The 23,029-nt window shown below is 50.2% G+C and overlaps 3 protein-coding genes across 4 annotated transcripts in view; all 3 read left to right on the top strand.

Annotated features, from left to right (window-relative positions):
- TSPEAR (thrombospondin type laminin G domain and EAR repeats) overlaps positions 1-23,029 on the top strand; it is a 194,815-nt gene that overhangs the window by 78,963 nt on the left and 92,823 nt on the right. The window contains exon 2 of the mRNA XM_061423393.1: positions 4,461-4,681. Coding sequence (XP_061279377.1) covers positions 4,461-4,681 — 221 coding nt within the window. The remainder of the gene's footprint in view (positions 1-4,460; positions 4,682-23,029) is intronic.
- Positions 10,385-12,170, top strand: LOC133251147 (keratin-associated protein 10-8-like). Its single transcript, XM_061423228.1, has one exon. The coding sequence runs from the start codon at positions 11,399-11,401 to the stop codon at positions 12,038-12,040; it is 642 nt and encodes a 213-aa protein (XP_061279212.1). The 5' UTR covers positions 10,385-11,398; the 3' UTR covers positions 12,041-12,170.
- Positions 19,098-21,166, top strand: LOC133251140 (keratin-associated protein 10-3-like). 2 transcript variants are annotated; one of them, XM_061423214.1, is made up of 3 exons: positions 19,098-20,494; positions 20,555-20,638; positions 20,720-21,166. In XM_061423214.1, the coding sequence occupies exons 1-3, from the start codon at positions 20,160-20,162 to the stop codon at positions 20,907-20,909; spliced, it is 609 nt and encodes a 202-aa protein (XP_061279198.1). In that variant the 5' UTR covers positions 19,098-20,159; the 3' UTR covers positions 20,910-21,166. The 2 variants fall into 2 exon arrangements, with proteins under 2 accessions (XP_061279198.1, XP_061279189.1); XM_061423205.1 differs by having other exon boundaries at positions 19,098-20,490; positions 20,578-21,166.

The following is a 23,029-nucleotide window of genomic DNA, read 5'->3' as shown; positions in this document are numbered from 1 at the left end:
CCCGTGGTGTCCTTTCTTGGGCAGACATTCTTGTTTTGATGTGAGCAGATGATCCAGCTTCCTTCTGATGGTTTGTGTCTAGTCTTGAGAAACCTTCCTTAACCTCAGGTCACAAAGACAGCCCGCAACCTCTCCCTCTAACTTGGAGGTCCCACTTCCCACCCTGCCTGGAGCTGACTCTGTGTGCCCTGTTCAGGGAGGAATGGGCCTGGGTTTTTCTCTCTGCTGAGCCCCAACTTTCCCATCACCACAAACAGGTCAACCATCCCTCCTTACTAACTATACCTCCACGGTGCCTGAACTGCTGTCATCCTGCCCAGCAGCGTCTGAGCTCTTGGCTCACCCCATCACTGGTCCATCTGCCTCTCCTTGGGCCCAAACTGGACTCTCTGTTGCTAGGGCAGTCTGGTCAGTCTCACTGCCCTGCAGGGGCCCCTAATTCTTGGAAATGAATTTGCTCCTAGTCCCTGAGCTCCCAGTGAACTCAATGAAATCCAGAGTGAAGAGGACTTTTATTGGCTGTGTGGTCTCCCTCCCTCCCCACCTCTAATGGAAGGGCCGTCTCAGAGACCATCTGAAGATGGCCTGTGGCTCACACCTGGGCATCCAACAAAGGCAGTTGTTCCTCGCCGCCCCCAGCCGATGAATAACCTCAGTCTTCACGGTCCCTGTACAGGAGGCCTCCCTAGGGGACTATTCTTGGGCATGAGGAGCCTGGCTTCTGGCCAGAAACGCTTTGCATACTCTCTCAGCCAACCTCAGGCCTCCCCATAGGCCTCCCCAGGATGCTGCCCTGTCCAGGCTCGGGACACAGCCAGGCACAGCCATCCTGGAGGGAGCTCTGCGTCCCCAGCCCCGGGCCTCTTCTCAGACCTCCTGTGAAAACGCTTCCACACACCAGCCCTTCCTTCCACTCCCTCTCCTCCAGCCCCAGGGCTCATTCTGCAGGAGGCTTTTGTCCCAGGGTCCCTGGCCTGGCCCCAGTGGGCACCCTTCCAGGGGAAGATAGGGTTTTGCTTTCTGCCTTGTCTGTTGCTGTGATCAGCTCCTCCAGCCCCAGGTCACTCAGCTCTTTCTTCAGCTGCGCTGAGTACCCGACAGGGCCGGTCACCACCCTCCCATCTTACAGACGAGGCAATTGAGGCTCAGAAGGTGCAGTGAGTCAATCGTGGGCCAGGTCTTATGAGGCTGAGGTCGGGGTTAGGACCTATGTGTAGCCAGCTTTGAGTTCATCTCTCTGCGGCTGCTACATCCTCTCTGCCAAATTATGAGCACCTGGGACAACTGTTTATTTTGGAAACTGGCATTTCAAGGAGCTTTTGTGGAATAGAGGAAGACCACCCAAATAAGAACAAGACCCAAAGGAGAACAAGCCAGTCTATTCCATGCTGGCTCCAGCAGGTGGTCTGCCACCACAAATGGCTTTGGCAGAGGCTCAGGCACAGACTGGAGTGGACAGAAAGGCCTGGGTGTGGTCTGATGGAGGCTCTTGGTGTGGGAAGCGGGGTGGATCAGAGCTGTGCCCATGTGCCTGGGTCAAGGAGCAGGTCTGGTTTTCTCTGTGTGGCCCTGAACTGGACCTGGGGACAAATGTTAGGGAGCTGGTGGTCACTGGCCATGTTCTGGGCAGTGCAGAGGCTGTGGGCAGGCTTCCAGGCTGGTCACTGTCGAGATTGTAGGACAGAACCTCTCTATGGCTTGGCCATTTTCCATCTGTGTGTCCAGCCTCCCAGGAGGTGCTGGTGACCATGCCACATCTGTTAGAGTTATCTTGCTGGACTCCATCACTGCGTGTCCAAGCGTCCTTTGTGAACCCTGACCCTTATGAAATCAGTCACTCAGTGGTTCCTGCATCAGTGGGACTTCCCCAGGAAGATGAACACACCATCTCTTTAACCTGCAGAACCCTCGGTAGGGCGGGGGTATGGATGAGGCGCAGAGAGAGAGAGCCTGTGTGGACAGAGGCCTGCCAGGGCAGAGGCTGCACTGTGGGTAGTGGAGTGGTGTGGGGGAGGGTACCAGGAAGAGGCTGTCTCGGTTAACAATGGAGGGAGAGGCTTGAGCTGGGATTAGTGCAATCCAGGTCTCCCTAGTTGCTGTGCCTAGGGCTTGGCCAGGTCAAGTCATGTCCTGGCAGCTGGGTGGCCTGCCTGGTGGAGGGCCCATATTTCCTAAAGGAGGGGCTGGACTCCTGTGGGGCCACAGCTGAAACCTTGACAGTGGGCCCACAGCCAGGCAGGGCCCGTGTACCCTGTGTCTCTCATTTTGGGGGTGAATTTAGGGTAAGCAGTGTTCACTTACAGCGCCAGGCTCTCCAGAGGCCCTGCCCAGACACAACCTCACCCCTCACCTGGGCAGCCCAAGGCCGGGGTCAGGATCTGGCTCTCGAAACAGACTCCCCTCCACCTCCGACCCTGGCATCTGTCTGGGAGCCCTGACCCCGACACACACAGCCAATGTTCCTGCCCTCGACGTTCGGGTACATCAGAGCCCAAGCCACGAGTAGTGTAGTTTGCAGCATGCATGCTTTCTGAAGTGAAGCCCCCCACCATGCGCCGCCTCTCATGTCCAGTGGTGGAAATGACAACTGTGACCTGCCCTCCCATCACAGAGCAGCATCCATCCCTCCCTCACCACATCACCTGTCTGTCCTCCCAGACCCTGCCCAGGCCGCCGCATCCCTGGGTCCCAAGTATTGCTGCCCAGCTGGCATGAGCCTCAAATCGGTGTCCAGCCTGCCTTCAGTCCCCGCACCCTCGGGCACGTCCACACCCAGTGGGCGCCTCCAGACACACAAGGATGCCCCTTGGCCCTCTCCAGGAGGACGTCAGCATCCCTGGCTGTGCCCCAGGCTTGATGGCCCTTAACTCTGAAACTTGTTGAGCACTGGGGGTGGGACAGTGTGGTCTGGTTTTAAGAGTCCAAGTTCCTTGCTTATTGAGGCCACCCAGTTTCCCTGTTAGTAAGAATTTCCTGCCTTCTGGGTAGAATCCCTCTGTTCTCTGGACCTCGCCCCTCGCCCCACCCACCCTGGTCTGCTCTGGTCCCTCTCACCGCTGACCTTCCACGTTTTGTGCTCTGACTTTGAGTGGCTGTCACCCACAATGCAGGAGACCCCGGTTCAATTCCTGGGTCGGGAAGACCTGCTAGAGAAGGGATAGGCTACCCACTCCAATATTCTTGGGCTTCCCTTGTGGATCAGCTGGTAAAGAATCTGCCTGCAATGCGGGAGACCTGGATTTGATCCCTGGGTTGGGAAGATCCCCTGGAGAAGGGAAAGGCTACTCACTCCAGTATTCTGGCCTGGAGAATTCCATGGACTGTATAGTCCATGGGGTTCCAAAGAGGCAGACACAATTGAGCGACTTTCACTTCACTTCACTCCTCTCTTCTCTGGACTCAGTGTTTTTCCTCTGAACTGGTTTGGAGAGACCTTTTCCTTCCTAAATCCCCTTAATTTAATGGAGAAAACATGCTCCTTGTCTTCTGCTTCATCTACCCTGTTTGTGACACCCTGCCCCTGGGAGCTTCCACAAAGCCCCCTCTGGTCACCCTCTGGGGCTGTGCAGAGGGCAGGGGCAGCCTTGGGGCGGGTGGGGCTGGGCCTGAGTGTGGTGGGAGTGCACTGGGGGCGTCCTTTCCACTTATGGCCGCAGCGCTGCTGACTTGCTGACCCATCCCCCTAGTGCCCTGACCGCTAGCTCCATGTCAGGCTCAGGCCTCCTAGCAGAACCGCCAGGCCCCGAGGGAGACAGCTCTGGGGAGGGCTTTTCATTCTCACGGGCCTGTGTCTTATCCCAGCCATGACCTGACACATGGCAGCCAAGTCTGGAAGGGTCCAAGGGGCAGCCGTGGGCTCTGCCCGGAGCCAGTCCTTCCCTCACACTGTGGGGCCAGGGGGTCGTGGGGTTGACACGACCCCCACTGCTAGTCACAGGTGCTCACCCGGCTCCCCACTGTCCTTTCCTACCATCTGGCCTTGGGTATATTTTGTCTGATGACCTTGAACTTCAGAACAGGAGCCCACCTGCTCCTCTACAGTGTGTGGAGGAGGCAGTGCCCAGGCCGGGGTGAGTCCAGGTCTTGTCAGGTGCCCGCTCTCCAGCAGCACAGGTAACCTCACAGACGGCTCTGCAGGGCACGGATGTGGTCCCTGCCGCATCCAGACCCGGATGCTTCCCACGTGGGAGCCTGTCTCCTGGGCACCTGGGGCTAGGCGGGGACTTCCTTGACCTCCAGCTGACCTCCAGCAGGGCCAGCACAGCGCCTGGCAGTCGGAGGACAGGGTGGAGCTGTTGGGAGGAGAGGTCACAGCAGACTCACTGGGTTGTAAGCTCTCCGTGCCTCTGTCTGCTCACTGGTTAGAGGGAAGTTGTGACACTCAGCTTGCAGGGCTCTTGTGATGATGCTGCAGTCACACCCGGGCACCCTGTAACCCACCTATGATTTCCTTGACACAGACCTGCGGCCCCTGGATGTGCTGGCAGAGGCAGTCCCTCCCGATGGCTCTGCAGTCGGGGTCAGGGTGATGCAAGTCCAAGGTGCACGAGGACTCCAGCTCTCAGCCGCCACGCCCCGTGCCCTGAGCTTCCCTGCCTCGAGGATTTTCTTCAGATGTGATCTCTTCCCGGAGGAATTTTCCATCGTTGTGACCTTGAAAGTCCCCAGCCTCCCCCCTAAGGTCAGTGACTCCTGCTCTACCTGTAGAATGACCCCGTGCCTTTGCATGTTCCCAGTGCCAGAGTGTGCAGGGTGTTCTTGCCTGGAGAATCCCAGGGACGGCGGGCCTGGTGGGCTGCCATCTATGGGGTCCATAGAGTCGGACACGACTGAAGTGACTTAGCAGCAATGCCAGAGTGTGCAGAGGGCATGACTGGCCCATCAAGAGGTCAAGAACGGCTGGCCTTGGTAGGTATTGAGGTGCCCATTGCTGTGAGTGTGCAGGCAGAGCCCGTGTGACTGTCACCAAGGGTCCGTATAGCAACTGTAACTTTCTGGTGTCCTGAGCTGTCAAAGGCGAGAGATGATGCCACAGTTTTTAGTTTGACATCCTTTGGCAGGAAATGTGAACAGAATAACAAAACATACCCTTCTGGGGTCTGCTTACCTGAGATTTGCAGTCCCATCCACCCCAGATCCAGCTAACATCCCCACCCTCTCCTGCCAGGACAGGAGCGCTCTGGAAGGTTCCGCAGGGTCCAGGAGAGAGGCACTTGCTAGGCATGCGACCCATCCCTCACGTTCCAAGTCAGGATTCTCCATCTTCTCATAGCAGTATCCGTGCGGGCTCAGTCGTATCCAACTCTTTATGACCCCATGGACTGTAGCCCACCAGGCTCCTCTGTCTATGGGATTTTCCAGGGAAGAATACTGGAGTGGGTTGCCATTTCCTCCTCCAGGAGATCTTCCCCACCTAGGGATTGAACCCACGTCTCCTGTGTCTCCTGCATTGGCAGGTGGACGCTTTACCACTGAGCCACCTGGAAAGCCCCATCCTTCCATAACCGAGACTCTCGCTGTGAACTCTGTCAACTGTGAGTCCATCCTGATACTCCCTAGGGACTTCTGCTCGCGCATCCTCTCTGCTTTCATTCCATGAAATCTACCTGCAAACCCATCTGCTGAGTTTTCAGCTCCAGCCATTGCGTTTTCAGTACTGTAATTTCCATTGTCTTCTGTTTTATGTAATTCCAGTTCTCAGGTAAAAGTCTTTGTCATGTCAGCTACTTTCTTGAACAAGATCCAACCCACGGGTCTCCCAGAAAATTGACTCCATCTCTTTATTTCCTGTGATTCTCAGTAACTTTTTAAAAATAGGTTTGTAGAGCTGTGATTCAGATATCTGAGGTGCACGTGTCTGGGGCATTGGGTGCAGTCAACCTCCAAGTGCAACCCTCACCACAGCCTGTTGTAGCTCATGCCTGTGACATGAGGGCTTCAGAAGGAAGCCCTTAGCCCATTGGCTCCCACCCTTCACCCCACACTCCCCACCCCCAGCCCTAGGCAGCAACCCATTGACTTCACATTATCTTTGGGTTTGCCTGGACATTTCATAGCATGGGAATCGTATAATATATGGTCTTTGTAACTGGCTTATGTAGTATGTATTCAAGGTTCACCCATACTGTAGTATGTATCAGTGCTTCATCCCTTTTTGTGGCCATGCCATAGATTACTGTGAGGATATACCACATTTTGATCGCCCCATCTGTCATTGATGGACATTTGGCTTATTGCTGTCTTCTGGGTATTACGAATAATGCTACTATAAACATTCACATATAAGCATTTTTGTAGGGGCGTGGATTTTCATCTCTCTTGGGTATATACTTAGGAGTGGAGTTGATGGCTCTTACATCAATGGGTTAACATTTTAGAAACTGCCAGACTGTCTCACAAAGTCGCTGCACCATCTGACATCCCCACCAGCACTGGATGAAGCTTGCAGTTTCTCCACATCCTCCCCAACCCTTGTTGTTATCTGACTTCGTTATTCTAGTGACCTTTGTGGGCACGAAGCAGTATCTCACTGTGGCTTTGATTTCGTTCCCCTGATGGGTAGCGATGGTGTGTGTTTTTACATGTGCATACTGGCCACTTATGCCTTTTCTTTGGAGGAATGTCTATTCAAGTCCTCTGCCTAGTTTTTGATTGGATTATTTGCCTTTTAAATTGTTGTGTTATGAGAGTTCTTTATATAAGAACTCTAGATATAAGTTCCTTGTGCTATATAGGATTTTCAAATATTTTCTCCCATTCTATGGACTGTATTTTCACTTTCTTGATGGTCTCCTTTGAAGTACAAAACGTTTTAATTTTGAAGAAGTCATATTTACCTTTTTTTTTTCTTGCTTCTACTTTTAAAGCCATATCTTAGAATCCAATGCCAAATCTGAGGACATGAAGATTTATCCCAAAGTTTTCTCTAATAGCTTTATAGAATTAGCTTTTTTCAAAAAACTTAAAAAAAAAATTTTCGGTTGTGCTGTCTTCATTGCTGACACAGAGGCACACAATTACGTATTGATTAGTTGATGAAAATGAGACCGGAGGCTCACAGGAACCAAAATCTTTATTTCCCCAGAAGCAAAGGTCCAGTGTTTGTGGTAACTTTCTCAAACATAATAATGAGCATTAACTGTGGTTGGCTTTATACCTGCTATTTCACTTTTTTGTTCCTTATTTCACGTCTTTTCATAATTGAGTTCCTCTTTGGGCTTCCCAGGTGGCTCAGTGGTAAAGAATCTGCCTGTCGCTGCAGGAGAGGCAGGTGCAGTCCCTTGGTCAGGAAGATCCCCTGGAGAAGGAAATGGCAACCCACTCCAGTATTCTTGTCTGGAAAATCCCATGGACAGAGGAGCCTGGTGGTCTACAGTCCATGGGGTTGCAAAAGAGTTGGATGCAACTTTGTGACTAAACAACAGCAACAAAAAATCCTCCTTTACTGTTTTTCTTTTAGTAAATATTTTCCAATATAGTGTTCTATTTTTTTAATGATTTTTACCCTATTTTTAAAATTTTCCCTTAGTGTTTGCTCTAGGGCCTACCATATATTTATTTAAGTTATCAGAATCAACTTCTGATTTATACCGACTCAATTCCAGCGATGTATGAAAACATTGCTCCATTTTATATATAACTCTAGTCCTTCCTATATTTTCTGTGGTCTTGCTGTTAAAATATTACACCTTACATGTTAAAATTAAATGATATGTGGTTATAATTACTACTTATTATACTTTTATGATTTTTTAAGAAGCTTAGAGAAGAAAGAAAAGCAATATATATTTAAAGCTTGTTCTATGCTCGGAGAAGGCAATGGCACCCCACTCCAGTACTCTTGCCTAGAAAATCCCAGGAACCGAGGAGCCTGGAAGGCTGCAGTCCATGGGGTTGCTAAGAGTCGGGCAAGACAGAGCGACTTCACTTTCACTTTTCACTTTCATGCATTGGAGAAAGAAATGGCAACCCACTCCAGTGTTCTTGCCTGGAGAATCCCAGGGATGGGGGAGCCTGGTGGACTGCCGTCTATGGGGTCGCACAGAGTCGGGCACGACTGAAGCGACTTAGCAGCAGCAGCAGCATGCTAACCTTTTTATTGTTTCTGGTTCTCTTCACTTCTTCCTGTGGATCTGAGTCATCATCTGCTGTTATTTCCTTTGCCCAGTATAGCTGTGCTCCCACGTACTGCCTTTCTGCTGATGTTGTCAAATATATTACATGTCTATGAAGTGTATGCCCAACAATACATTACATACATACTGTTTTATACAATGTTTTATACATATATTATTTTAAATTGTGTTAAATCAATTAAGAGAAGGAATTAAAAAAGTGAATTTGTATTTTTTTTGTAATTACATAGTTACCTTTACTGCTGTTCTTTGTTTTTTCCTGTGGATTAGAATTTCTGTCTGGTTACTGGCTTTTTAGTATTTTATAAGATGAATCAACTAATAACAAATTCTCTCTATTTTTATCTGGGAATATATTTTTCTTCCATGTATTAAAAATGCCTTGTTGTATATAGGATTATTTATTGACAGCTTATCAGTTCAGTTCAGTTGCTCAGCCGTGTCCGAGTCTTTGCGACCCCATGAATCGCAGCACGCCAGGCCTCCCTGTCCATCACCAATTCCCGGAGTTCACTCAAACTCATGTCCATAAAGTCAGTGATGCCATCCAGCCATCTCATCCTCTGTCGTCCCCTTCTCCTCCTGCCCCCAATCCCTCCCAGCATCAGAGTCTTTTCCAATGAGTCAACTCTTCACATGAGGTGGCCAAAGTATCGGAGTTTCAGCTTCAGCATCAGTCCTTCCAATGAACACCCAGGACTGATCTCCTTTAGAATGGACTGGTTGGATCTCCTGCAGTCCAAGGGACTCTGAAGAGTCTTCTCCAACACCACAGTTCAAAAGCATCAATTTTTCGGCGCTCAGCCTTCTTCATAGTCCAACTCTCACATCCATACATGACCACTGGAAAAACCATAGCCTTGACTAGACGAACCTTTGTTGACAAAGTAATGTTTCTGCTTTTGAATCTAGGTTGGTCATAACTTTCCTTCCAAGGAGTAAGCCTCTTTTTATTTTATGGCTGCAGTTACCATCTGCAGTGATTTTGGAGCCCCCCAAAATAAAGTCTGACATTGTTTCCACTGTTTCCCCGTCTACTTCCCATGAAGTGATGGGACCAGATGCCATGATCTTTGTTTTCTGAATGTTGAGATTTAAGCCAACTTTTTCACTTTCCTCTTTCACTTTCATCAAGGGGCTCTTTAGCTCCTCTTCACTTTCTGCCATAACGGTGGTGTCATCTGCATATCTGAGGTTATTGATATTTCTCCCAGCAATCTTGATTCCAGCTTGTGCTTCTTCCAGCCCAGCGTTTCTCATGATGTACTCTGCATATAAGTTATATAAGCAGGGTGACAATATACAGGCTTGCCGTACTCCTTTTCCTATTTTGAACCAGTCTGTTGTTCCATTTCCAGTTCTAGCTGTTGCTTCCTGACCTGCATACAGGTTTCTCAAGAGGCAGGTCAGGTGGTCTGGTATTCCCATCTCTTTCAGAGTTTTGCAGTTTATTGTGATCCACACAGTCAAAGGCTTTGGCATAGTCAATAAACAGAAATAGATGCTTTTCTGAAACTCTCTTGCTTTTTTTATGATCCAGCGGATGTTAGCAATTTGATCTCTGGTTCCTCTGCCTTTTCTAAAACCAGCTTGAACATCTGGAAGTTCACGGTTCACATATTGTTGAAGCCGGGCTTGGAGAATTTTGAGCATTACTTTACTAGCATGTGAGATGAGTGCAATTGTGTGGTAGTTTGAGCATTCTTTGGCATTGCCTTTCTTAGGGATTGGAATGAAAACTAACAGTTTATACTTTGAGAATACCTGGTCCCATTGATTCTCGTCTCAGTTGTTTCCGATGGAAAGTCAGCTGTAAGTCTTACTGGGATTCCCTTGTGAGAGACTCAGCATTTTTCTCCTTCTGCTTTTGAGATTTTCTCTAAGCTTTTGACTTTCAATGTATTTACTAGGATGTGTCTGTTTGTGACTCTTACTTGTATATCTTATTTGGAATTTCTTCAACCTCCTGGATGTGTAGATTAAAGTTGTTCAATACATTTATACAGTTTTAACATATTATTTCTTTAAGGTAATATTTCTCCATTGTTATCTGACTGCCATGCAGTCCTCCAGTAGAGTCCTCAGCCCCACCCATCAGAGGTCAGTGAAGGCTGGAACTCGAAAGCCCACTTGTCCCTGACAAGTCCTCTATGGAATCTGGGGGCTACCTGCAGACAAGGGCATCACCAAGGTCCTGCCCTTGCCCCTTCAGAGACTTGGAAGAATACAATGGCTGAAAAATGAGGACACACAGGGTCGTGGCCAGATGCCATTGTGCTCGCTAGGCCACAGCTGTGAACAGAGTACTGGAGACACAGTGTCCAGGTGTCCATGCACAAGGCTCACAGACAACCAGGCCCTCCTACTGACGTTCACTATGACAGACTCCAGGACCTCAACCTGGTGAATGCCTACTGGTGGAAGGGGTCCTTGAGGGAGGAGATGTTGTTCTAATCAGCACCCAGGGCTGCAGGAGCCCCTGACATTGTCTGAACTGTGAGGAGAGGAGGAAGGTGTGAACATTAAGACTCTTTTGTGCAGCTTCTATAAAGGCTCAGGTGCAATGCAGCAAAAGGCAATTGCTCCAGTGGTCATTCTCTCTGGGCTAGCCTGCGTCTGCATCCGAGCCCTTCTCTGTGAGCCAGTCTCTGCCCCAGGAGGACACAGCCCCTCACATCTGACCCAGGGTTCACTCCTAGTAGACACAGGTCCCCTCACCTTCCATGATAACCAGCAGTATCAGCTCACAAAGTACAGCCTGCTCTGTCAGCTCACACCCTGCAGCCATGCCAGTGGGGCGTGGCCAGACGTGTCCACTCCTGAACACACCTCCCTTCTCTCAAAGCCCTGATTCTGGGACTGGCTCTCGTCCCTTCCTTGGGACTAGAAGTTTTGTTTACAAGAGCAGCTGTTGTCCCCACTGGCACAGAGGGCCTTTGTTATCAGAAAGGTACCTGACTGCTACTGTCCTTGCAAAGGCATCAAAAGCTTTGCTATTATCTTGCCTCTGGAGACAAACATGGGCAGGATATCCCTGCCTCCACTCAGGAGCCTCACCAGCCAAAAGTATTTACAGACAGTGACCAGTGCTGCCAAAACAGAGCATGATACTAAACAAAAACAAGGAAGGAAAGACTTCATCAAGCTGTTGCCAGAACAACACACAGCACAGAGGAGAGGTATAAAGCTGGGCAGCTCTGGGAACTCACACACATACTCACTCACACTCACATCCTGACCTCCTCCAGACCCACAAGCCCACAATGGCTTTCTCCACCCTGTCTGACTGTTCCAGTGACTTGACCTACAACAGCCGGGTCTGCCTGCCTGGGTCATATGACTCCTGCCCTGGGTCCTCCTGGCAGGTGGACGACTGTCCAGAGAGCTGCTGTGAGCCCCCCTGCTGTGCCCCCAGCTGCTGTGCTCCAGCCCCCCGCCTGACCCTCCTCTGTGCCCCAGTGAGCTGCGACTCCAGCCCCTGCTGCCAGCCAGCCTGCAGCAGCTCCTGCCCAGCCTTGTGCTTCCAGCAGTCTAGCTGCCAGTCCGCCTGTTGCACCTCCTCCCCCTGCCAGCAGGCCTGCTGTGAGCCCGTCTGCTGCAGGCCTGTCAGCTGTACACCTGTCTGCTGCACACCTGTCTGCTGCAGGCCCGTGTGCTGTGAGTCCTCCCCCTGCTCAGCCTCCTTGTGCTGCCAGCCCAACCCCTGCTCCTTGGTCAGTTGCAGACCTTCTTCCTCCCTGTCCCTCCTCTGCCATCCTGTGTGCCGCCCCGCCTGCTGTGTGCCCACCTCCTCCTGCCAGCCCAGCTGCTGCCGCCCAGCCTCCTGTGTGTCCCTGCTCTGCCGGCCCGCATGCTCCCGCCCTGGTTGCTGCATCCCAACCTCAGCCCCAGAGCCGTGTTGCTGACCTGGCACATTGCCAACTCCTTCCAGGGCCAATGCTGACTTTCACCTGAAATTTCTGTGGCCTAGAGCCAAGTCTGGGGTCTCCTTCTGCCCCAGAATTTCCTGTTAGCAGCCTGGGCTGGCTCCTGGTTCCCTCCAGGCCCTGAGTGTCAGCCAGCATCCTGTTTTCCATCCTTGTTGGTCATAGATTTTGTCCTGACCTAGGTGAGGGGTCTGCCTATTAACAAATAAAGTCATTGTCATGCCCTCTCTGTGCCTTGAGTGCATATCTCTTCAAACTCTGGGAAAGACCTTTGTTGTAGAGAGTGGTCCAGGCTGATTTAGAAACGTGGCCTTGAGTTGTATCCAGGACTGTAACATCATCAGGCACGGCTAACCACGCCCTGCTACTCTCTGCCAGGGTGTCCTGAGGCCATAGTTCGACTGCAGCCTCCAGTCCAGAGTATCCTGCTCACCTGTAGACCCCTGCATGAAGTGAGTGATGGGTGGCAGTGGGGCATATGTTCAGGCCCCAAGCTTGCACACTGGGAACATGGGGCTTCCCTAGGGACAAAGGAGACGTTGTTTAGTAAACATCTGCCTTGAATATGTAAAGCTTACTCCAGAAACAGCTTCAGACAGGCTGGTGCCAGCCGTCCCCATGTGCCCTGGACAGGAGTGTGAGTGCTTCCCTCTGTGTGCGAAGGTCTGGATGGTGAGAGCCACATGCAGTGATGTTGGGAGCCTGTGTGAGTCAAGGTTCTCCAGAGAAAGAACCAATAAGACATGTGCACATATACAGAGATTGATGTTGAGGAGCTAGCTCACACAGTTTGGAGGCGGGCAAGACCCAAATCTGCAGGGTGAGCTTCCAGGGAAGAATTGGTTTTGCAGTTACAGATGACCAGCTGGTAGAATCTCTTCTCCTTGGGGGGGCCTCAGTCTGTTCTCAAGGTCTTCAACTCTTGGGTGTAGCCCACAACATTTTGTAGGGCAATCTGTTTTACTCCGAGTCCACTGATTTCAGTATTGATCTCACATAAGAAGCAACTGTGTCATGACATCCAGACATGTTTATCCAAATAACTGGGCAACGTGGCCTGGTCAGTTGACACTTGAAACTATCCATCACAGGGACCGACAGCCAAAGGCGATGGGCTATTTGGAAATGGCAGGTGCTCACTGGGTGATGCCCTCAGGAATTAAAGTATTAAGGCAGCTATCCCTTTTGGGAAATATGGGGAGGACGGACATACCTGGCCCTTTGGGACAGAGCTGAGTAGGCAGACATCTGTAGGGAAGTGTGAAGGGCCTTGGCTGGGGGCCTAAAATGTAATTGTGCCTATTATAATATGCATGCATCTGTGCTGAGTTGCCTCAAGTGTGTCTGAGTTCTGTGACCTAATTGGCTGTAAGCTGCCCGACTCTTCTGTCCATGAGCTTCTCCAGGCAAGAGTCAGGAGTGGGCCTCTGTGCCCTCCTCCAGGGCTTCTCCTGACCCAGGGGTCAAATCTGTGCCTGCTGCAGTTCTTGCTGGCAGGTAATTCCTTCACTGCTGAGCCGCAGGGGAAGCCCAGCTGTTATAATAGCCACATTCAAAGTGAAAAAAGACAGGTAGAGTGTATTTAATTACATTTTATTAAACCCAATATATGCAAAATGTTTAAAGACATGGGAATAGCAGACCACACTACCTGTCTCCTGAGAAACCTGAATGTGGGTCAAGAAGCAACGATTAGAACTAGATATATAACAATGGACTGGTTCCAAATTGAAAAGGAGTATCAAGGCTGTATATTGTCATCCTGCTTATTTAGCTTATATGCAGAGTACATCATGCAAAATGCCAGGCGGGATGAAGTACAAGCTGGAATCAAGATGACTAGGAGAAATATCAACAAGCTTAGTGATGCAGATGATACCACCCTTATGGCAGAAAGTGAAGAGAAACTAAAGAGCCTCTTGATGAAGGAAAGAGGAGAGTGAAAAATCTGACATGAAACTCAGCATTCAAAAAACTAAGATCATGGCATCTGGTCCCATCATTTTATGGGAAATAGATGGGGAAACAATGGAAACAGTGTCAGACTTTATTTTTTGGGCCTCCAAAAAAACTACAGATGGCTGTGATTTCATGACTGCCGCCATGAAATTAAAAGATGCTTGCTCCTTAGAAGAAAGGCTATGACCAACCTAGACAGCATATTAAGAAGCAGAGACATTACTTTGCCAACAGAGGTTTGTCTAGTCAAAGCTGTCGTTTTTCCAGTAGTCATGTACGTATGTGAGAGTTGGACTATAAAGAAGGCTGAGCACCAAAGAATTGGTGCTTTTGATCTATGGTGTTGGAGAAGACTCTTGAGAGTCCCTTGGACAGCAAGGACATCAAGCCTGAACATTCATTGGAAGGACTGATGCTAAAGCTGAAGCTCCAATACTGTGGCCACCTGATGCGAAGAGCTGGCTCATTAGACAAGACTCTAATGTTGGGAAAGACTGATGGCAAAAAGAGAAGCGGGTGGCAGAGGGTGAGATGCTTAGATAGCATCATAGACTCAGTGGGTATGAATTTGAACAAACTCTGGGAGATAGTGGAGGACAGAGGAACCTGGCATGCTGCAGTCCATAGGGTCACAAAGAATTGGACTTCACTTAGTGACTGATCAGCAACAACAATCCAAAAGCTTAGCATTTCAATACATCTGATATTAATGAAGTATCAGAACCTCACCAGGGTCACTGCCTGGGAAGGATCAGACTGTGTGTACCAACAGAACCCATCTCTCTGGCCATTTAGAAATTTCTTCCTTTTCTTCTCACCTCAGTTCAGTTCAGTCACTCAGTCGTATCCAACTTTTTGCTGCCCCATGAATCACAGCACGCCAGGCCTCCCTGTCCATCACCAACTCTCGGAGTTCACTCAAACTCATGTCCATTGAGTCAGTGATGCCATCCAGCCCTCTCATTCTCTGTTGTCCCCTTCTCCTCCTGCCCCCAATCCCTCCAGGCATCAGGGTCTTTTCCAATGAGTCAACTCCTCACATGAGGTGGCCAAAGTATTGGAGTTTCAGCTTCAGCATCAGTCCTGCCAATGGACACCCAGGACTGATCTCCTTTAGGATGGACTGGTTGGATCTCCTTGCAGTCCAAGGGACTCTCAAGGGTCTTCTCCAACACCACAGATCAAAAGCATCAATTCTTTGGCGCTCAGCTTTCTTCACAGCAGTGGCATCCCACTCCAGTACTCTTGCCTGGAAAATCCCATGGATGGAGGAGCCTAGTAGGCTGCAGTCCATGGGGTCGCTAAGAATCAGACACGACTGAGCGACTTCACTTTCACTTTTCACTTTCATGGGTTGGAGAAGGAAATGGCAACCCACTCCAGTGTTCTAGCCTGGAGAATCCTAGGGACGGGGGAGCCTGGTGGGCTGCCGTCTATGGGGTCGCACAGAGTCGGACACGACTGAAGTGTCTTAGCAGCAGCAGTAACTTCTCCCCTGGAAGGAAATGGCAACCCACTCCAGTATCCTTACCTGGAGAATCCCATGGACAGAGGAGCCTGATAGGCTATAGTCCATGGGGTTGCAAAGAGTCGGACACAACTGAGTGACTTTTTACTTTACTTTACTTTTCTTCACAGTCCAACTGTCACATCCATAGATGACCACTGGAAAAACCATAGCCTTGACTAGACACGGAACTTGTTGGCAAAGTAATATCTCTGCTTTTCAATATACTATCTAGGTTGGTCATAACTTTCCTTCCAAGGAGTAAGCGTCTTTTATTCTTCTCACCTACACCTGCCCAATTCCCCATGTTCTCCTGTATGTTTCATCCTTGGCCATTTGTCTTCTTTCTTCCTGGTTTATGGTCTTAAGATTTTTTTCATCTGGACCATTTTTAAAGTCTTTATTGAATTTTTTACCACATTGCTTCTTTTCTGTGTTTCGGTTTTTCTGGCTGAGGGGCGTGTGGGATCTTGGCCTCCTGACCAGGGACTGAACTCACACCCCATGCAGTGGAAGGCGGATCCTAAACCACTGGACCTCCAGGGGAGTCCCATAGTTTGTCTTGTTTCTTTAAGTGTTTCTCCAAGAGGGAATCATGAATAGAGTGTTTTCCAAGCTCTTGCTTATGTGAAAATACACTGCTGTTCTCTTTACTTGAGAAAGATATAAGGGGCTTCCCAAGTGGCACTACTGGTAAAGACTTGGCCTGCCAATGTAGGAGAAAGATGTAATAATTTGAAAAAAGGAAAAATGAGCTTTAGTCCCCAGTGTTCCCCCAGAAGCTCTGTGTCTTTCACTGTTTGGTGGGAGAGGTCCGGGGTCTGCCTGGTAATAGTTCATTTCCGGACCAGACTGTCAGCCATTTCTTCCTACCTGGAGATGGAGCTGCCCTTCATTCAGTTCATTTAAAAACTGCCAATTTGGAAAACTCAGCAGTGGCCACAGGACTGGAAAATGTTAGTTTTCATTCCAATCCCTAAGAAAGGCAATGCCAAAGAATACTCAAACTACCACACAACTGCACTCATCTCACACGCTAGCAAAATAATGCTCAAAATTCTCCAAGCCAGGCTTCAACAGTACATGAACTGTGAACTACCAGAGTTCAAGCTGGTTTTAGAAATGGCAGAGGAACCAGAGATCAAATTACCAACATCTGATGGATCATCAAAAAAGCAAGAGAGTTCCAGAGAAGCATCTATTTCTACTTTACTGACTATGCCAAAGCCTTTGACTGTGTGGATCACAATAAACTGTGGAAAATTCTGAAAGAGATGGGAATACCACACCACCTGACCTGTCTCTTGAGAAATCTGTATGCAGGTCAGGAAGCAACAGTTAGGACTAGACATGGAACAACAGACTGGTTCCAAATAGGGAAAAAAAATGCATCAAGGCTCTATATTGTTACCATGCTTATTTAACTTACATGCAGAGTACATCATGAGAAATACTGGGCTGGCTAAGCACAAGCTGGAATCAAGATTGCTGGGAGAAATATCAATAACCTCAGATATGCAGATGACATCACCCTTATGGCAGAAAGTGAAGAACTAAGGAGCCTCTTGATGAAAGATAAAGAGGAGAGTGAAAAGGTTGGCTTAAGCTCAACATTCAGAAAACAAAGATCATGGCATCTGGTCCCATCACTTCATGGCAAATAGATGGAGAAACAGTGGAAACAGTGGCAGACTTGATTTTTTAGGGAGCTCCAAAATCACTGCAGACGGTGACTGCAGCCATTAAATAAAAAGACGCTTATTCCTTACAAGAAAAGTTATGACCAACCTAGAAAGCATATTGAAAAGCAGAGACGTTACTTTGCCAACACAGGTCTGTCTGGTCTATGGTTTTTCCAGTAGTTGTGTGTGGTTGTGAGAGTTGGACCATAAAGAAAGCTGAGCGCTGAAGAATTGATGTTTTTGAACTGTGGTGTTGGAGAAGACTCTTGAGAGTCCCTTGGACTGCAAGAGATCTAACCAGTCCATCTTAAAGGAAATAAGTCCTGAATGTTCATTGGAAGGACTGATGCTGAAGCTGAAACTCCAATCCTTTGGCCACCTGATGCGAAGGGCTGACTCATTTGAAAAGACCCTGATGGGGGAAAGATTGAAGGAAGGAGGAGAAGGGGATGACAGAGGATGAGGTGGTTTGATGGTATCACTGACTCAATGGACGTGAGTTTGAGTCAACTCCAGGAGTTGGTGATGGACAGGGAGGCCTGACGTGCTGCAGTCCATGGGTCACAGTCAGACATGACTGAGTGACTGAACTGAACTGACTGAATGTATGTTTCTGGTGGGCTCTAAAAATCCAGTGCTCTTGAATTCATGAGGCTCTTCCAGTCCAAACACATACAGCTTGGTGGGCTCAGCTCAGAGTGGTTCGTGTTCAGTCCTGTCTACTGTTCTGTCCTAGCTCTTCCTTCTTCCTTGTTAGCAACTGAGCAATCACGTTTGGTGTCAGCGAAACACATGGTCTGTTTATTACATTTTCTCTCATCATATTTGGGGATTTATGCTTTACATCTTTTGGGCTTCCCTTGTGGCTGGCTGGTAAAGAATCTGCCTGCAATGTGGGAGACCTGGGTTTGATCCCTGGGTTGGGAAGATCCCCTGGAGAAGGGAAAGGCTACCTATTCCAGTGTTCTGGCCTGGAGAATTCCTTGGACTGTATAATCTATGGGGTCACAAAAAGTCAGACATGACTGAGCAAATTTCACTACACTCTGTTGGAATAAGTAGCACCTTACTCTAGTATTCCTGCCTGGAGAATCCCATGGACAGAGGAACCTGGCAGGCTACAGTCCATGGGGTCACAAAGAGTCAGACACGACTGAGCCCCTGAGCAAGCCTGCATACTTTACCTCTGTGGAGTGGAGGAAGTAGCAGTGTTTGTGCTGAAAACCACAGGGTTGATTTTCTGTGGTGTTAATTTTGCTGCTTCCCGCCTCTGTTGTAAATTTTCAGCTCAGCTGCCTGGTGCTAAGCTTCCCTGGACATGTGCTTCCTTCTGCGAGTAGCACTGAAGTTGGCCTGGGGGAAGGCCTGGCTAAGAGCCTCGATCCTATACACAGACGGCTGGCTTCCAGTCCCAGTCCTGAGACTTTGGGCTGTGTGACCTGGACATGGTTGCTTAACTTCTCTGTGCCTGGGCTTCCTCACCTACTTACAGGAACTTCCTTGCTCAGTGGATGTGAAATCAAGTGACTTGGCAGGTGTAGAGCATTCAGCTTACCACCTGGCCTAGAACTGGTGCTCAGACAGTGTCATCTGACCCCACAGCCATGGTCAGGGCCACCTTGATGACCACTGCCTAGATGTCACTGTCTTCCCCAGAGTCAGCCCTTGCTGACTTGCTGTTCCAGGCTCCCTGGGACCACATCTTCTTGTATCCACAAGGAAAACCAACTCTTGCCTGAGCTTTACTTCTGGGTGTTGCCTCGGGTCCTCAAGTCTCCGCTGCTCACACGCGGTTCTCCAGGAGGAGGCCCTCCCTCTCTCTGGGTCTTTCAGGACATGCCCCTTGAGGAAGGCAGGCCAGGGGGGCAGATTGCTCAGATGAGAAGTGTGTGGTGCACAGGGTGTGCTGTGAGCAGTTGGGTTTGGGTGAAATGTTGATGCACGCGGCCCCTGACTCAGACACCTGTGAGCGCTGCTCCCTGAAATCTCCTAACAGACTCCACGTATGACCACGCTCCGTTAACGCTCGTCTCAGGCACACTGGCTGGGCTGCAGGGAACTGGATGTCCCTGTCACCACGCTTCCTGCTGGCAGAGCAGCTGCTGAGGGGGAGTGCCAGGATCTCCCAGCCCCTGCTGAACACGACTCTCACCTGGTTGCACGGTCACATCCCCTGGACCACTTGCATTTTACAGACATGCACATGTCACTTTACACCTAAGTTTAAAAATGCATAAAACTCAAAATATTATTAAAAGTACTGCACCTCAAACAGAGGAGAGCTCAACATCTAAATTCACCAATTTAGAGAGATGATCACCTCTAAACCTCATCAGCATTGTTCCTGTTGTTCAGTCGCTCAGTCGTGTCCCACTCTTCGTGGCCCCATGGACTATACAGCACAGCAGGCTTCCCTGTCCTTCACCATCTCCCAGAGCTTGCACAAACTCATGTCCATTAAGTCAATGATACTATGTAACCAACTCATCCTCTGTTGTCCCCTTCTCTTCCTGCTTTAATCTTGCCCAGCATCAGGGTCTTTTCTAATGAGTCAGCTCTTTGAAACAGTGGCCAAAGGATTGGGGCTTCAGTTTCATCATCAGTCCTTCCAATGAATATTCAGGGTTCATTTCATGTAGGATCTTACCTAGATATTTTCTATATCTTTTCTGGAGCCAAAGGAGAAATGGAAAAACATCCTGCAACATGGGATATTTACGCTCACAGGTTTAATGAGTGAAAACTATTGTGGAAACTATGCCAGCACTAATGAGGGGCTCCTTCAGCCAGCTCTCAAACCCCAACAAGGAAGGGAGGGCCTAGGAGTCTCCTGTGGGGACAACACAAGCCAAGGGATAGGTATAAAAGCCCTGCATCCCCAAGCACCTCACACACACAGCTCATACACTCACACACACTCAAACCCTCCTCCAGCCCCACCACCTCCACCATGGCAGCCTCCACCCTGTCCGTCTGCTCCAGTGACCTGAGCTATGACTGTCCAGAGAGCTGCTGCGAGCCCCGCTGCTGTGCCCCCAGCTGCTGTGCCCCAGCCCCCCGCCTGACCCTCCTCTGTGCCCCAGTGAGCTGCGAGTCCAGCCCTTGCTGCCAGCCAGCCTGCAGCAGCTCCTGCCCAGCTTCGTGCTGCCAGCAATCTAGCTGCCAGTCCTCCTGCTGCACCTCCTCCCCCTGCCAGCAGGCCTGCTGTGAGCCCGTCTGCTGCAGGCCCGTCTGCTGCACACCTGTCTGCTGCAGGCCCGTCTGCTGCACACCTGTCTGCTGCAGGCCCGTCTGCGGCACACCTGTCTGCTGCAAGCCTGTCTGCTGTACACCTGTCTGCTGCAGGCCCGTCTGCTATGCGGCCTCCCCCTGTTCTACCTCCGCATGTTGCCAGCAGTCTAGCTGCCAGCCCTCCTGCTGCACCTCCTCCCCCTGCCAGCAGGCCTGCTGCGTGCCTGTCTGCTGCAGGCCCGTGTGCTGTGAGGCCTCCCCCTGCTTAGCCCCCTCGTGCTGCTGCAGACCCTCCACCTCTGTGTCCCTCCTCTGCCGCCCCGTGTGCCGCCCCGCCTGCTGTGTGCCCAAGTCCTCCTGCCAGCCCAGCTGCTGCCGCCCGGCCTCCTCCGTGTCCCTCCTCTGCAGGCCTGCATGCTCACGCCCGGCCTGCTGCATCCCAACCTCGGCCCCGGAGCCCTGCTGCTGACCTGGCATATGTCCCCAGAGCCAGCCGAGCTCAGGTTCCACCTGTGACTTGGTCCTCTGTCCTGACCTGGGCTGGGTGGTTTCCCTCACTCAGGACAGGGTCCCCGATGTGTCCACTGTCCTGACTGACTGACCTCTCACTCCTGCCCCAGGAACCCTGACTTCACGGCTCCCTGGGGCTTCTGCCTCCCAGGAGTCGCCTCTAGCTGTCTCTGGGTCACGTGCCCCCCTACCCCTCCAGATCCTCTAGCTGGGTCACTTGGCCTCGACTTCCAACCAGTCAGTGCCCCATCAGGCACCTCACGTCATCACCTGATTGCTCCCTTCATGTGATCTCTGGTGGGTGGGTGCAGGGGTGGAAGGAAGCACACGATTGTGACCTGACACTAGTCTCCTCCAGCCAAAAGCGTTTTTGTTGGTAAACGAGTGTGTTAGTCACGCAGTCATGTCCGACTCTCTGAGACCCCATAGACTGTAGCCCACCAGGTTCCTCTGTCCATGGAATTCTCCAGGCAAGAATACTGGAGTGGGTTGCTATTCCCTTCTCCAGGGGATCTTCCTGACTCAGGGGTCGAACCTGGATCTCCTACGTTGCAGGCAGGTTCTTCACCATCTGAGTCAGGGGGAAGCCCTGGCAGTAAGTGACTGAGACCCCAAAGGGCATTGGCCTGACCCCTCTGGACAGGGTCGCCAGGTGGGGCTCCTGCTTCTCCAGGAAGTCAGTGCCTGCTCAGGCCCTGGCCTGTGGCTGGTCCCCTGCAGACCTGTCATGGTCTAGGGGTTTCTCAGGCTCCCTGGACTGTTCCTGCCCACTTGAAACATATGGAACTGGCCCCTTGAGTCCGCTCCATGCGGATGACCTAAGGACCCCGTGTGACACAACCTCTAGGTGGCTGGGGTCACCCCTTTTGGTCAGCCAGGGGGTCTGCACTTTTAGCCGAAATGTGGTGGGAGGGGGGAGGGCTGCTCCAACCGTGTTGGGTGAGAGGGCCTGGATGACCTTCCCCCCCGACTGATCCAGAGAACTAACAAGGTCCGGACACAAGGAGGTTGAGATGCTGGACTTGAGGAGGACAGCACAGGCCCACCTGGGAGGGGAAAGAAACTGAGTGGGTCTCACAGCTGCCCAGCTCACCCCCTCGAGAATGATTCCAGCACCCAGGCCAGAAACCCAGGTGGAGTGCCATGGATCCCTCAGTTTTAGAGCTGGTCTGCAAATTGGGGGCTTTGTGGGGCAGCTAGTGCCCGGGGTCAGGATGCCAGAGAGAAGAGAGCTGTTCTGAGAAACTCCCCTGTCCACGGAAGGCCTCCCTTAAGTGTCCCATGAGAAATGATAAGCAAACAGGTGTGAGGCTGAGCCTGGGAAAACCCATAAAGTTAGCTGGACTGATTAGCAGAGATGAGAGACAGCCTTAAATGGACCTGCCCCCACCAGCCTGTTAGAAATATTCATAAGTCTCAGGACATGGGGTGGCTCTTCCGAAGGATGTTGCCTCAACTCTGAGAGAAAATAATAGCAATGGAAGAGGAGAAATTAGCACAGACGCCCCCAGATATTAAAAGGAAATGCAATAAGCAATTAAGGTGATATGGACTCATTCTTTGAAGGCACAAATAACCAAAATTCACTTAAAAAAACCCAGATCTCCTCAATTGTCGTGTATCAACTTAACATATCTTGTTTTTTAGGGCAGTTTTAGGTTCAGAGCAAAACTGAGTAGGAAGTACAGAGTTCCTATATATATATCCATACCCTCACACAGGTGCAGCCTACCCCACCATCAATATCTTGTGATTTGATGCATTTGTTACAAATGGGCTACATTTGTTATAATGCATAAACCTACACTGACATGTTAATATCACCCAAATTCCATAGTTTACATTAGAGTTACTCTTACTGTTGCTAAGTTCTATGTGTTTTGATAACTGTATTATAGCACATGTGGAGCATTATGGAATAGTTTCCCTGCCCTAAAAATCCTCTGTGCTCCATCCTTTCATCTCTTCTTCCCTGCTAACCCCTGGCAACCACTGATCTTTTTACTGACTCCATAGTTTTGTCTTTTCCAGAATGTCATATCCTTGGAACCATCAGGAGTGGAAACTTTTCAGATTGGC

This window comes from Bos javanicus, chromosome 1, assembly GCF_032452875.1.
Source record: "Bos javanicus breed banteng chromosome 1, ARS-OSU_banteng_1.0, whole genome shotgun sequence".
Classification (NCBI taxonomy): domain Eukaryota; kingdom Metazoa; phylum Chordata; class Mammalia; order Artiodactyla; family Bovidae; genus Bos; species Bos javanicus.
This window is presented reverse-complemented; position numbering and strand designations above follow the sequence as displayed.

What these genes read in the sequence shown, in the direction of transcription:
- LOC133251147 (XM_061423228.1), top strand. Translation starts at nt 11,399, where the DNA reads ATGGCTTTCTCCACCCTGTCTGACTGTTCCAGTGACTTGACCTACAAC.
- LOC133251140 (XM_061423205.1), top strand. Translation starts at nt 20,160, where the DNA reads ATGGCAGCCTCCACCCTGTCCGTCTGCTCCAGTGACCTGAGCTATGAC. An exon ending in CTGCTGCACACCTGTCTGCT is followed by an intron (nt 20,491 to 20,577) that starts GCAGGCCCGTCT and finishes ATGCGGCCTCCC; the next exon opens with CCTGTTCTACCTCCGCATGT.